Source organism: Bidens hawaiensis, unplaced genomic scaffold (assembly GCF_021521415.1).
Source record: "Bidens hawaiensis isolate Kalapana, Puna unplaced genomic scaffold, B.hawaiensis_p1.1 tig00004283_1, whole genome shotgun sequence".
In the NCBI taxonomy this organism is placed as follows: domain Eukaryota; kingdom Viridiplantae; phylum Streptophyta; class Magnoliopsida; order Asterales; family Asteraceae; genus Bidens; species Bidens hawaiensis.
The window spans coordinates 41,507-57,547 of record NW_027491258.1 but is presented as its reverse complement, the minus strand read 5'-3'; the positions used below and the strand labels follow the sequence as shown (position 1 = coordinate 57,547).

Genomic DNA, 16,041 nt, shown 5'->3' with positions numbered 1-16,041 from the left:
GCAAGTAAAATACCGATTTTTAAAGGGTGATGCTAAACGTACCCCACCCCCATCCATTTTTACTAAACATACCCCCTCCCTTAGGTTTTACATTAATACGATTTAGACCTTTTTGTTGTTTTTTTGTCATTTTGTTATCTTTTATTAGCATTATTATTTTTATTAAAGCATTTTTATTCTATTTTTATTTAAGAACTTTTTTTTCTATTTATCTTTTTATGTATATTTAAAATTCTTTAAAAAAACATATTTTTTTCTTACTTAGAAAAATTTTTTTTTTCTTATCTAACAAACATTGTTTTTCTTGTTTTAAAAAAATGTTTTTTTTTCTATACTTGTTTTAATCTTTTTGAAGAGCATTCTTTTTAAATTAAGAGAGTTTACATTCTTTTATAAAAAATCATATTATATTTATAAATAAAAGGTTAAATAACATACAACTTGATAAAAAAATTTGGCTCTTTTCTCAAGTAAAATTAACTCATGTATCTAAACTTAACAAAAAAAAAATCAAATTGTTTTGAATACATTTCATAAAAAAAATAATAAAAAAACTAGATAGATAAAACATACAAAACTTTTTAATACATGTAAAAAAATAAACAAACTTTTAATAAGATCTTAATGAAATATAATAATAAAATCAATAACAAAAATATTTTAAAAAAACTGTAGAACAAAAATTAAAACTTAATAGTTTTTTATTTGTTATTTTGAAATAATTATAAAATAAAATAAGAGGGACTATAATGTTAATTACAAATGTTAAGGGGAAATGAAAGTTCAGGATGGGTGTATGATTAGCAAGGAAGGGGGTACGTTTAGCCTGACATTGTTGAGAAGTAAGGTGCCCGCGCAATGCAGCGGGGCGCACGTGCAACTTTACATTGAATGAATACTCCATGTCGGTACATACGTCACCTGATAACAGTGCGCACGTAGGCTGAAATTGGGCGTGTAACTCGTGCAAAGCCAGTTGCGTGTAATCGAAGATTGAACACACGTAACCACACGGGAATGCACGTTATCAACATTAAAACATGCATAACTAACAACACGCGTGTAACTCATGGCGATTAACGGTGTAGGGTGCTGGGTTGATCGTTTACCAAGATTGGGTTATGTGCGTTACGTGGTGCTGGACTTCATTGGCCCCGGTACATGTAAACAATGGTATCCGCGTAACTTGTAACGAAAATAACAAGGAAAACCTGAAATATACAGTAATTTGGAATAAATCATTTTTTTAAACCAACCCGTTTTGGCCCAAACCCATTCTGATTCGACAACGTTCTGACATGGCCCCTTTCTACTCGAACCCGAACCAAATTAACCATTTTTTGTATCGACTCATTCCGACCCTAATGTACTTTTACAAATGACCCAAGCTCGCCTGACTCGACCTATTACCCGGTTCTAAATGGTAAGCGCGCAACATGCTAACTTTTTAAAACTAAAAAAAAAACTATAACAATATCATAATCAAATTAAAGAGAATAAAATGCTCGTTTTTATGATGTATTTTTTTTAAAAAAAAATATTAACGTGTGAAAAAATTATGACCGTTAAAAAAGTCATGGGGTAGTTAGTTTTGAATTAGGGGCCATATGTGTAACTATTATTAAACTTTACAAAAAGGTAGTGAAATTGAGGGACTAAAGTTTTAAATATATTTTAAAAGAATGAAAGTTAATATATTGTGAATAAAGACCTTACTACCCCTAATTTTTAAATTTTTGATGATATGATATGTTGTATATAAAGCAATGAGTTTAGTACATCTTAAAATTTAAGAGATACTAACTCATGCTTTATATATAGTATAGATATAGATAATTAACAGTTTTTTTTTATATGATACGGTTGGCTGAAATGGAAATTGCATTTAATCATCCAAAATTAAGTTGCAATTAATTTGGAATTGGAAACTCTCACTATGAAATATGAATAGCCTTCAAATCAAATTATAGTTATTGTGTTGTGTGGATCAACCGTCCACTTGCCAAAATTGCCAAGGTATTTACAACCCTCAAAGCTAATTATGTCAACCTTTCTAAGGTTAATGTGTCTAAATCTAATTATCTATTCAATAATTTGAATTACTTTCTATTTGCTACTTGGTGATTAGAACATTATTAATTTTATCTTTGCTTTTTAATAGAAAACTTCAACATTATAAATTAGAACTTTGTTGAATAGTTAAAATGAATACTAATAACTATGTTGTAAGTATTAAGCTTGAGGAAAGACCAAGGGTTTATTTCAAAATTGTTTTTGAGTAAGGGCCCCAACTTTTTAGTTCGATTGAGGCCTCCGAAAACCTTAGGACGCCACTGATTCAAAGCAACTTACATCAGTATTTTTAAGAGTAAACTACACTCTTCATCGTTTTTACCCCAAATTATAGGTTGTCATTTACCTATTGTAATTGCAAAATTAATATCATTTAGTTGAAAAGTTGTATACACTAACGTACATTAGATTTTATATGTGAATAAGGTATGAAATAACCAAACTACCCTGGATACTAAAAAAATAAATTTAATTAATAAAATGATATTTTTCTTCCATCTTCAAAGCACGTTACGTTTATCCAACCCAATTAAAGTTTTATACGTTATTATATGTACCATAAAAACATTTAATACATAATTTAAAACGGACAATAGTTTATATGAAACCATAAAAATATTTAATTCATTTTCTAAAACAGAAAGTAGACTTTATTTGTCTATATATAGATGAGTTTGTTGTTCGTTTTTATCATCAATAAGTGTCAAAGACTATACCACTAACCTATGAAATCCATCATGAAACGAATCTGTTTACTTATCTTTGTGTGCCTCATGTGTAGAGGTATACTTATGAGTACTACTAACGTTGTGTTTATATCTTATGTATTGATCATGTATATTCATTGATATATTGTGTGCATTCGTATAGATGTTTACGGTCAAGATTACAACCTCACCATACGTCAAGAGCCAATAGGTGCACCGGGAGAGTGGGGCGTGACACTTGAAAGCACAAGCCCTTGTGTCATACTAAAGGATACTTATATTGTCAAGGATTTCAATTTATATTCACCTAGCGTCCTCAAGAATAAAGTGTAGAGATGGTGCAAAATTACTAATACAAGATACCGCAAGGTATCTTTCATCAACCTATTTTAAGTAATATGGATAACACAAACGGACATGGCTCGGTCTTGTATGTTTTTTTTGTTTATAATTATTACTTAGTTGCATAAATCGATGCCTTTTACATGAGCATTTGTTTTTTTAATTTTTATGGTGTTTCAAACTATTCTCAAAGTACAGGGGCTAGTTCAGTCAAATTCTAAAACATCAAATTAAACGCTTTTATACATCACCGTTTTTCTTCCGGCTACCCTACCGGAGCCGTTTTATATATCATTGAAATCGTTTCATTCATAGTTCATGACGATGCTTGTAACCGATGCTTCAAACCGAAAGCAAATAAGACACGTTATTATCATTGAAATCGTTATGTTTATATATGTATACATTGTTTGTTTTTTTATTAAAACAATTCCATTAATTGACATTAGCAATTAATACATCGTTTTAATTCTAAGCAAATGTTAATGAATGAAGTTGTTTTAATAAAAAAACAAACAATGTATACATATTTAAACGGAACGATTTCAATGATAATAACGTGTCTTAATTGTTTTCGGTTTGAAGCATCGGTTACAAGCATCTTCATGAACTATGAATGGAACGATTTCATTGATATATAAAACGGCTCCGGTAGGGTAGCCGGAAGAAAAACGGTGATGTGATTTTTTAAAATTTGACAGAACTAGTTCATGTAGTTTGGGAATAGTTTGAAACACCATAAAATTAAATAAAAACAAATGCTCATATAAAAGGCGTCGATCTATGCAACCAAGTAATAATTTTAAACTAAAAAAAACATACAAGCCTGAGCCAAGTCGGTTTGTGTTATCCATTATACTTAAAATTGGCTTGATGTTTTGTTTTGTTCTGGTTACCTGGTTTGTGGTTGGTACTTATTGTCTTAAAAGTTTATTGGAATATTAGGGTGATTGGTTTTTAGGTGGTTTTGACATGGAATCTGATTAGATTTTAAGGTTTTGAGGATTAGGTTCATATGGACATCAGTGACTGGTTGTGATGTAATGGTTTAAGACAAGTGAACAACCTATGATGTTTTGAAGTGTATGTATATATAGTTGTGGACGTGTAGTGTTTGATGAATGATAGATGTAACTCGTATATGTTGATATCGTGAACGTGTATATATAGAAGATAAAAACAAGCTTATGAATCGTAAACCATGCGCTAATAATAATATATAATACAGTAGAGGTGATACTCAAATATAAATTTTAAAACTTAATTTATATGAATATGATGATTATAATATGATAGATTCATGTATAAAAAAGCTTCTTGGCATATTAATAATCACAATAGCATTCAATCAAAATGACATAATGTAGTTTTAATTGTATTAAACATCATACTCACTCTCCCATATAAATACTCACATTAAGTTAACATGCGAAGCCATATGATTTCATTGAGTAAATATATATGTTGAGCAAATTCTCATATAGTACCACAGTTAGGATCCTTTTTTTAAATGACAATTCACTCACGCTCTAATCTACTTTTAAATTACACTTTTATTATCAACAAACAAGGGATTAGAACCTACCCCATTGGAAAGATATTATCCAACTCCTTGATACCGCTAGTCGCTAGGCCAAAGGCCTATTATTTGGTACCGTCGATAGATGCTTACTTGGGCAATGATAGATTTGCAAAAAGGAAAGATAAGAAATTGACTGCAAGTTCCAATTGAGGAAGAAAATGAGATTATTTAGGAAGTAACATTTGACAGCTTACCAAATGGTTTTGTCAAAAATTAATTTTTAATCGTATTCAATCAAAACGACATAACGTAGTTTTTAATCGTACTCATGTTACAAAATGACATGATTATTAGTTTTTTTTTCCAGCCGCTAACATGATTAGTTTATGAACTAATTTTATAGTTATTTTTAAAATCTTCTATATAATTTGATGCCTCCCACTGATTAAAAGTTTAAAACCATAAATTATCAGCAAACTTGTCTTTTTAAAGTATCATGAAATAACAAAAACATAATTAAATGAAGAAAATCTAGTATTATCATTTTTATGTTATGACACTTCCATGAAATAGTAGATTATATATTACTCCTATATAAAACGAATATGGAGGTCTTATCCAACTATGAGTTAGGAATGAGTCCTGTCTCATGTGGGACGTTAGATTCTTAAAATAATGATTACGTTTTAAGATGTAGGATTTGTGTCCATGTTATTGTGGCTGTCACCAAGTTAGGATAAGGGAAGATTGACATGCAATAAGTTGAAAAACCATTTTTTTACATGGTTAAATGCAATGTTGATTACAACTACTTGTCTAACCTCATTATAACAATGGATAAAGAACTATTAACCGGTACGTAGTTGAAACAACATGATCAAACCAAAATAAGAACAAAAATATCTAAAATGTACCTAGACTCTTTTAACGCACTTTGAACAGTTTTAAGATATATAACTTTTATGAGATTTGTTTTTATTAACTTATATTTTCTTGTTTTGTAAAAAAGTATAAATATTTTGTTTTGGTGTCTATTAAATAAAAGTTGTTGTACTTACAACAACAACAATAATAATAAACATTTAAATCATAAAGAGTAATAATTTGAAGAGAAACCTCCAAATTCAACATCTTAATCACAGTACTAGGTAATGATGTTTAAGGAACTCCTAATTCAACAAGTTAATCATAAAAAAATATTAACTTTTAAGGAGCAAATTTAATGTGGAATTAATAACGTGATAAGTTTTAAACATATGGTAATCTCAACTGTTATATTGGTACATCTTGCACACAAATTTGAAAATTTTCACACCCCCTCTATACAACCCGACAACTTTTTTTTTTTGTACAAAACCCTCCGAGACCATACTAGGAATATTGCAATTTTGTTGTTGATTGGTGTCTCATACGATCGTACGAAAATCTGGTCATATAACCATTATATAAGTATCATAAGATCCAGCAAGAAGCACCCAATTTTCACTCGTACACATTTATCTTCTGTTTACACAATTGCACTATACAATATTCCGGATACGATATATACTATTTTCCGTATTTTGACACGATATAATATTTCGTCAATTATTTGAATCGACACAAGAGAACGGCAACAGTCTGGCGTTTGGGTACGAATAAAACCGGTTGTACTTTTCAATTAGTAGGCAAGTATCTCCAAAATTATAATCGTTGGCTGTTACTTGTGTCTCATGATGCACACAACCATGAACTCGTTGTATACTATTGAGATTTACCCATGATCAAAAGGTTACGGTGATAGATATATATCGAAATAGGTTGGCTCCATGTCTAATTTCCATAAAAAAGAATTAAAAACTAAATAAGTATAATTAAAATTAGGACATGTAAAAACAATTAAAAAAGAACTTAAAATTTAAATATACAGTTTTTTACATACTTTCACACTTAAAAAAACATTAGAAACTTCATAAACAAAAAAAGGAAAAACAAAACATACAATCATATGACACCCATACGATTGTATAGGTATAATATCAACGTATGTACTTCTAGTCTGACGAGTTCTGAATCTTATATGATAGTATGGACTTCATACGACTCGTATGAAGTCAAGGGCGTGTGAAAAGGTCAAAGAGTGCGTAAATAACCAAAGCCTTAATTTATTCCAGCGTTCCAGATATATATATATATATATATATAAACAAATTTCATTTTCATATACAAGTATAAAAGTTATACATGTATAAATCATCATGTGTACGTATTAATTGTATGTTTAATGATTTATATAAATTGAACCCAACATGGTAGCTGAGGTGTAAAGAGGTTCACCTGATCAGCCAGCCAGCCAGCCATTCCTATCACCTTTCTTATTTCTTTATAAACTCACTTTTATAGTTTTAAACAGTTTCAAGATTTTACATTAGTGCACGATGAGCGCAGCAAATGATTCATCGGTATAGTGATTCTTTCTAAATTCACTTTTATATATAGTTTTATACACTTTGTATTTTAAATATTATATAAATGTTTGTTTGGAGCAGAGATGGTGTTCATTAACCATTGGAGACAAGCTTTGTGCTGCATTTGTTCCATTAATGGCCATTGCTGAAATGATAGTGTTTGCTGTCTCTGGATGCTTCGATTACCAGCCGACAAAAAGTTGTGTTAGTAACAACTTTCGGTTTGATCATCAACAGCTTTCTAGCCTTGCTGCTGGATCTAATTGCGAGTTTGTTTGCTTGGCTTGATTTGAACTAGTCTAATCATATAGCTTTTAACTTTAATCTTCTTGACTTACCTGGCGGTGTACCTGTTATTTCCCGACCTGGATTTCCAGTTGCTCGAGTTAATCAAATCGAGTTGTTAGAATTTTGACTCGAATTTGAATTAGATTGGAAAAAAGTGATTTGAATTCGAGTTGATTCAATTTCAATTAATAAAACAAAGATATAATTAAATAAAAAAGGTCCTATAGTTAGAACTATATGTATTAAAATGAAAATATATATATAATTCGAATTCAAATTTCGAGTCGAAATCATATCAAAACTTAAAAATGTGAAATTCTAAATCTAAGTTCGAATCGAATTTGCATTTAATAAGAAAATTCAAAATTACGTTCAAATTTGAATATAGAGTTTTTAGTACGATTCGAATATTGAACACCTAGATACCTAAAACCGAGTATTGAGTTTCTTTCTCATGCTGAACAGTCAGGATTCATGCCAAAGACATTTTGTTTGACTTAAAAGTCAACTGAACTAGCATAGCAGCATTACCTTCAAAATTGATACGGGCTATTCAAAATTGAATAATATAAGACACCAAACAATCAATTTTTATTACTCAAAGCCGATCAACTATTGAATCAGGTCACTGGTTCAACCGCCACTCAACATTGGTTCCAGCTTTGGCAAGTTATGTGGCCATGTTATTAAGTTAAAGTTAGTTATGTGCATGAGTTAAGAAGGTTTCACGGACTATCTTTAATTTGTGACCTTTTGCAGTTAGTGTGAACGAGGTAGAGGCGCTTTTTGAACTGTTTAAGAGCTTGAGTTCCTCCATCATTGATGATGGATTAATACACAAGGTATACGTTCTAATTGCTATATAAATCTAAGAGTAAATATAAATGCCTTTAGAAAAGAAAAAAGTTAACTAATATTTTAACAATAATATTTGATATGATGGTTACTTGTTTGCCTATTGCACCATTGTCTAGAAAGAAGTTGCTTACAATTTGATTTTTACTTTTGTGTAGGAAGAGCTCAGACTAGCACTATTCAATACCCCTCAGGCCGAGAACTTATTTTTGGATCGGGTAAACGCTAATTCTGTCTGTTATAATTTAGGTAATCCCACATTTTACAATTAACAGATGGGCATTTTGACTTGTAGGTTTTTGATCTTTTTGATGAAAAGAAAAATGGTGTAATTGAATTTGAAGAATTTGTTCATTCTCTCAGGTGCTGTTTGTTTTTGCAGACATAAACTGTCTGCAAGCTGATTTCATCTGTTTTCATGTCTGCAACTGAAGATGTGGTCTGAAGATCTGCAAGCTGAAAATATAAGACTGTTTGTTTTTATAAGCTGATACTGTCTGCATAACTGTCAAACTTATCTCACAAGATAGAAGTCATTTATTCAAGTTACATCTAGTTTTTAGTCTTTGCTTGCCATGCCGATTTGGTTTTGGTGGGTGGTGGAAGGTGGTGGTGGTGGATGGTGGTAGTGGCGGCGGACGGTGGGTAGTGGCGGTGGATGGTGGTGGTGGGCAATGGGTGGTGGTGATGGATGGTTTTGGTTGGTGGTGGACGGTGGTGGTGATGGATGGTGGTGGTGGTGGGTGATGGATGGTGGTGGTGGCGGTGATGGATGGTGGTGGTGGTGATGGATGGTGGGTGGTGGACGGTGGTGGTGATGGATGGTGGTGGTGGTGGCGGCGGACGGTGGTGGTGATGGATGGTGGGTGGTGGACGGTGGTGGTGATGGATGGTGGGTGGTGGACGGTGGTGGTGGCGGTGATGGATGGTGGTGGTGGTGGCGGTGATGGATGGTGGTGGTGGCGGTGATGGATGGTGGTGGTGGTGGCGGACGGTGGTGGTGATGGATGGTGGGTGGTGGACGGTGGTGGTGATGGATGGTGGGTGGTGGACGGTGGTGGTGGCGGTGGATGGTGGTGGACGGTGGCGGCGGGGTACGGGGGTGGTGGTGGCGGCGTACGGTGGGTGGTGGTGTTGGCGGACGGTGGTAGGAGCAGTGGATGAGAGGGTGGCTGCAAAGGGAGAAGAGTAGGGTTTTTTTGTGAAGATGTTTTAAGCAAGATTTCCTTGCTTTTCTTTTAAGATGAAAGAAGATAACTTCAGATCTGTTTTAAGAAAAAAAACAAACAGTCTTCAAGGGTAATGTCTGCGCGCCTGCAGACATTAGCTCCCTTGAAGATGTTTGAAGAAAAAACAAACACCCCCTCAGTGTCTTTCACCCCTATGCACCTGTAGAAGATAAAATAGACTGTAAGCCGTTAAACTGAACGAATGCATATAAATAATAAAATAATATTTCTTAAAAGGACTTGAGTTTATTTGCTTGTTTGTTTGCGTGCAGTTGCTTTTAGGCTCTATGATCTGAGACAGACCGGTTATATTGAGCGAGAAGAAGTGAGTATATTATTATATTAACCTTCCAAGTTGTTATATTTCGATTTTATATTACTATGGTAATAATATCATGTACTGAATAGGTGAAGCAGATCCTGATAGCACTATTAAAAGAATCCGAGATGAACTTATCAGACGATCTTGTTGAGGTTATTATAGACAAAGTAAGAGCTTCTGTAACTTGTTCTGTATTTTACATTAGTAGCCAATATGATGTCATAATGATGACAATGACGATGGTGGCGTTCATTGCAGACATTTATTGATGCAGATGCTGATGGAGATGGTAAAATCAGTAAAGAGGAATGGAAAGAGTTTGTCCTCCGTTGTCCTAACCTTTTGAAGAGCATGACGCTTCCTTATCTCGTGTATGTAAATTCTGTTAAGTTTGACAAAAACCGTTAAAAGGGCAAAATTGTCATTTTTAAAAATTTAACAGAACTTTTGTTCAGTATTAATGAAGGTTTCAATTTTTTAAAAAAAAAGAACAGAACTTTTAAAAAAGTTAGTGTTAGACCCAAAACATGTTATTCTTGCCAAACCACACATATGCCAAACAGGCAAGCATGTTATTTTTCAAAGTTTGACCCCAAATCTGTTATTCTTGTCAAACCACGGGGACCATTTATGTGATTGTCTCGTATTATTAATACTTAGAGATGGCAATCTATACTCGTTTACTTATACATGAGTTGATTCAGGTTATGTTTTATCTTAATTGGGTCAAATATGTAGAACATGTTAAACGCCATTCAAATATTTTTGGGTTTTTATTTATTTGTAAGTATTCTGAAAATTGGGAAATAGAAATGCTTCAATCCATCTTGCCATCTATATAACACCATTTCCGCAGCAAATCACATTGATCTGATTTTGTTGTTAACCTTTTGATGATTATTCAGGGACATCACCACAGCATTTCCAAGTTTTGTTTTCCATACATCAGTTGAGGATCCAAGTTAAACTGCTCACTTATTTCTTCATAGTGGAAAAACCATCTAAGTGTTGATCACAATGAGATGAATATTCCAACAGGCAAGTTTAGAAGCACCTTGGCTCGTCTATAAAAACCTATCGCATAAAAAAAACGACTTTGGATTTTTATATTTGGATTACCCTGAATAGCTTTCAAAATTCTTGTAAATAGAAAATTTTGCTCAACGGTGATTTTGTTTCAGAAGTCCTAAGCACTTGACAAGAGATGGACGCTGTTTTTCGTTGTGACATGTTAGTTGTTTAGAATGTAATATGAATCCGGTTAGTGAAATGTTGAGACTTGAGACCTTGTTAATATGAATACCAGTATATGTAGGCTTAGCAATCTCCAAAATACAAGCACCATAACACAGAAATTGATTAAAAAAACAAATACCTTTATAATGTGAAGATAATTCAAGCTTATTAATTAGCAGCAACCTACTCAGATTGTGATCCATCCAAAGTGATATAGCAACACATGATTTTTTTGAACAACTTAGACTCCAACGATTAAACTCGCCGATCATTTCTCAAATCCTTATGTGTAAAACCTACTTGACAACAAGCAAAGTTAAATGCCAACTCCAACTTAAAAAAAACCATACAAGGTATTCTAGCTTGTTTTAAATAATGCAATCTTGATTTATGGTAACTGACCATGGGAAAATAGCCAAAATTGACATGTTGGTCATAATCTATCAAAATGAAATTTGACTTAACATGTGTTTTGCAACCAAATAAAAAAAAATGTTTGCCCACAACACAAGGCCAATTTATAAATAACATGTGATACCAAAAGCAGAAATTGGGCGTAATTTTCGGTTGAAGCGCTCAGTTTTTAATTGGTTTCAAAAGGGGTTGAACTTACTCATTTAGTAAAAGTGTCACCTTTTTAAGTAGTTATGAAAATCAATGCTTATGTTTAGTACCAAAAAATAGGTAAATTGATCAGTAAGATTCTTTAAAAAGGCATGGAATTATTTCCCTTTTAAAAAAAGGCATTATGTCTTAACATGGCAGGGAATATCATTTAAACATGACTTAGCAAAATGATATTCTAAAATGTGTCACGATGGGCTACATAGGAGCCTAAATGACAATGAGAAAGGCTAAGAAGGTGTCGAGAGATTTTCTAAAGACACCTAAACAGATGCCTGATTAGCTGGATCCAATTAACACTCCGATGATTGTGCACATGCTTAGCCTAGATAGTTTCCAAAGATGCCTAAACGTTTACACGGTTAGGCTCCTTTGGATCCCGTACACTGACGATATGTTGCTCTCTTAGCTTTGACAATTTCCAAAGACGCAAAAAATGAAGGATTAATCTTGATAAAAGTTTAAAGTTTAAAGAGTTTAAGTTTGAGTCGGTTTAGTTTATTAAATTAGGAATAAGTTTTGGTTATTATTATTAATTTATTTAGTTTCCTAGTTTGAGTCTAATTAGGTTTCTTGATGAGTAAGTCATAGTTTTAGTATAAATAGATGGTTTATGGTCATTGTATTTTATGTGGTTTTCATTCTTAATAATATTGAAAGAGTCGTGAGGGTGTTGTTCATGTTGCTCGATCCAATTAAGTCCAACAATTGGTATCAGAGCTTGGCTAGCTTGGGGGGAAGGAAAGAAGCCACAATAGAGTTGATCTAATTAGAGAAGACAACAAGTGGGTCGATCGAGAGAAAAAAAAAAGAAAGCAAGAGAGTTGGCGCCTACAGAAGGATCGAGAAGGTATAATAAAGAAAAGAAGGCAGGCAACTTAGTTAGTGGAATAACAAGCATACACCACAATATACTTAAGCTTGGAATTAAAGAAAAGTCACGTGGGTGGAAGAAAAAAAATTATGAACCAGAAGGAATTAATTAGATAAAACTAGTTTGGGTATATTAATATGACGTCTCGTATGTCTCGTGATTTGGAGTTTTGTTTATAAATCTCGTATCATCACTAGAGATCAACAAGGAAGAAGAACGAACCCACCTGAGAAGACGGATTGCAATAGTGTAGCAATCAAACATTGAAGAAGACGATCGTATCTGTGTGAACGATCAAGTAGAAGACGAAGACGGTCGTATCTGTGTGAACGACCGAGAAGAAGAATCAACGTCAATCTGTGTGATTCGTTGAAAGAAGAAGAAGCAACGTAAATCTGTGCGATTCGCTGTGATCGTATCTGTGTGAGCGATCAAAGAAAACGATCTGTGTGACGTTAAGAAGATTTGAAGAAAAGAATGGGTGATAATGCAAACAATGCAGGGAATATCCCGGTTCGAGAAAACAACAACACCTCGTTTCAAGTACCAAGGTTGACAACAACGAACTACAACACTTGGACAATTCTAATGGAGTCAGTTTTGGATGCACAAGGGTTGTGGGAGACAATTAAACTGGTCACCGGTGGGGCCGTTGATGAAAAGAAGAATAAGATTGCAAGAGCAATTCTCTATCAAGCTTTACCAGAGGATATACTCCTTCAAGTTGCTAGGAACCGGAGTGCGAAAGACATATGAGAAGCTTTACGTGTAAGGTTTCTTGGTGCTGACAGAGTCCAAAGGGCACGTTTAGCAAGTTTAAGAAGAGAATTTGAGCAACTCCGAATGAAGGAGACAGATACGATTGAAGAGTTTGTTGGAAAGTTAGCCGGATTTGTTTCAAGATATACTAGTCTAGGTTCAAATCTCGAAAATGAAGTGTTAGTGCGAAAGCTGTTAGATTCGGTGCCAAAGAAGTATCTTCAGATTGTTGCTTCTATTGAGCAGTATTCAGATCTTGACACCATGCCATTCGAAGAAGCAATAGGCAGGTTGAAGGCCTATGAGGAACGAATTAGAAAGAAAGATGAGACGGGTGATAGCGGACAAGGTAAGTTGTTGCTGAATAAAACTGATGGACAGGAAAGTTCGAAGAAAGAAGAGGATGTTTGTGAATGTTGTGGACAAGGGAAAAGTGATGGACGTGGACGAGGTAGAGGACGTGGCGTTGGACGAGGTAGAGGAGGTCGGTTCCAACCCAGTGAAAATCAAAAGGAGAAAAGTATGGGTCGAGGTAAAGCTCATATCAGATGCTATAATTGTCTTGAGTATGGCCATTTTGCATATGAGTGCCCGGGTCCAAAACCGAAAGAAGAGGCTACTAATTTGGTTCGTGAAGATTTGGATCCAACACTATTTTGAAGAGTAACGAGTCCATATCAAGATTAAGAGGGTGAATGAAGGATTAATCTTGATAAAAGTTTAAAGTTTAAAGAGTTTGAGTTTGAGTCGGTTTAGTTTATTAAATTAGGAATAAGTTTTGGTTATTATTATTAATTTATTTAGTTTCCTAGTTTGAGTCTAATTAGGTTTCTTGATGAGTAAGTCATAGTTTTAGTATAAATAGATGGTTTAGGGTTATTGTATTTTGTGTGGTTTTCATTCTTAATAATATTGAAAGAGTCGTGAGAAGTTCTCACAAAATATCGGTGTTGTTCGTGTTGCTCGATCCAATTAAGTCCAACAAAAAACATCGTGTGGTTAGGCTCATTGTGGATTACACACGTTTAAAAACAGGCTAACGTGTAGCCATCATAGACCCGACACATTCATAGCCTTTTTATTGCCGTTTAAGCGTTCATGCAGCCCTATCATGACACATGTCAGAATTTCGTTTTGCTAAGGATTTTTTACATTCCGTGCTAGAGCACGTGATGTCTAATTATGCCTAAGTAGCTTATATGTCAACTCATTTTTTTCTCTTTCATTCTATGTCATCAAAAGAAAATGGTTTAACCCATTTAACCCATAATTAAAATAACAAATCAATTAGTAATTAATACATAATTATTACATATTGTTCCTTTTAACTCGTGAAAAGTATAATCCATGAGCCTTTTTAACACACTTAACACTAGTGAGGAGTGATTTAATATATATTTAAAATGATTTTATGTATATTCTTCAAAGTTCAATAACTCTTTCAGTAAAAATGATCAAGAAAACATTAATCATAAAAATAAACCAAACACTAATTAAAGTATCATTTTTTTTCTTTCTGAATCCATCACAATCGAAGTTTTATATAATTTACTATTATAAAACGATTACAATAAAGTGGCAGGCAACAAGCTGCGCCGCAACCCCCTTTTGAACAGCAAAGCCAATCCTGCTAAAAACGAAGCTTTGGGACCTAGAAGCTGAAGATGTTCTGTGTACGACGCGCTGAACCCTACTCAAAAATTTCACAGCCTCTAGAGCCAGAAAACCAAATGTATCAAAGGCAAATGGTATTATTTTTTTTTTTCTAAAAAGACTGTCCTTTTCATTATTCACAAGAACTTCATTATAACAAACCTTTTTTTTCTACCCACACGACCATTTCCATGTGATCTTCTTTCAAACACAACTCCATCTCACTTTCATAATTAACTATCACACTTTCTATTGATATGTAACCCTTCAATCAATCCATCATCCTCCTAAAATGGAAAGAAATCCAATCCCACAAGGCCTCACCGCCGACGAATACGCCGAACTCCAACTCCTGATCAATGCATACCACATGTTCGACAAGATCCCCAACACATGCACATCCCTAATAACCCAACGCATCGACGCGCCCACTAACGTAGTGTGGCCTCTAGTACGCAGTTTCGACAACCCACAACGTTACAAGCATTTTATAAAAAGTTGTAACATGTTTGGGGACTGTGGTGTGGGTAGCATTCGTGAGGTTACGGTTATTTCTGGTCTTCCTGCTTCCACGAGCACCGAGAGGCTCGAGCTTTTGGATGATGAGAAGCATATTTTGAGCTTTAGAGTTGTGGGTGGTGAGCATAGGTTGAATAACTATCTTTCGGTTACTTTGGTTAATGAGTTTGCGAAAGATGGGAAGGTTTATACGGTTGTGTTGGAGTCGTACATTGTGGATATACCTGCTGGGAATACGGTTGAGGATACGAAGATGTTTACGGATACGGTTGTGAAGTTGAATCTACAGAAGTTGGGGCTTGTGGCAATGTCTTCTCAGAATGGAAATGAATGAGACGATGGCGGTGGTGGCGACGGCGACGGTGACAGTGGCTGTGGGTTGGTTACATTAACATCTAAAGTTAAATAAATCAAGATTTTGATAGGGGTGCATGCATGATCTTTGATTGGTATTGTTGTTTGTTTTATCTTTTGTTGAAGATGGTGTAATTTCAAATAAATCATTTGGGGTCAATATATTATGAAACTGGCAATTTGTACTTTGGTTAGTTGTGTTATCATGCATAAAATACTAATTTTATTTAAAATAAA

At 33.8% G+C, this 16,041-nt stretch overlaps 1 protein-coding gene and 1 pseudogene across 2 annotated transcripts; both read left to right on the top strand.

Annotated features, from left to right (window-relative positions):
* Positions 1 to 7,058: 7,058 nt before the first annotated feature.
* On the top strand, positions 7,059 to 10,751 carry LOC143626130 (calcineurin B-like protein 10). 2 transcript variants are annotated; one of them, XM_077096289.1, is made up of 10 exons: positions 7,059 to 7,085; positions 7,173 to 7,356; positions 8,139 to 8,221; positions 8,393 to 8,452; positions 8,530 to 8,597; positions 9,604 to 9,644; positions 9,736 to 9,788; positions 9,872 to 9,952; positions 10,044 to 10,156; positions 10,691 to 10,751. In XM_077096289.1, the coding sequence occupies exons 1-10, from the start codon at positions 7,062 to 7,064 to the stop codon at positions 10,749 to 10,751; spliced, it is 768 nt and encodes a 255-aa protein (XP_076952404.1). In that variant the 5' UTR covers positions 7,059 to 7,061. The 2 variants fall into 2 exon arrangements, with proteins under 2 accessions (XP_076952404.1, XP_076952403.1); XM_077096288.1 differs by having other exon boundaries at positions 7,173 to 7,360; positions 8,143 to 8,221.
* Positions 10,752 to 15,039: 4,288 nt separating this feature from the next.
* On the top strand, positions 15,040 to 15,817 carry LOC143626129 (abscisic acid receptor PYL2 pseudogene; annotated as a pseudogene).
* The last annotated feature ends 224 nt before the right edge of the window (positions 15,818 to 16,041 follow it).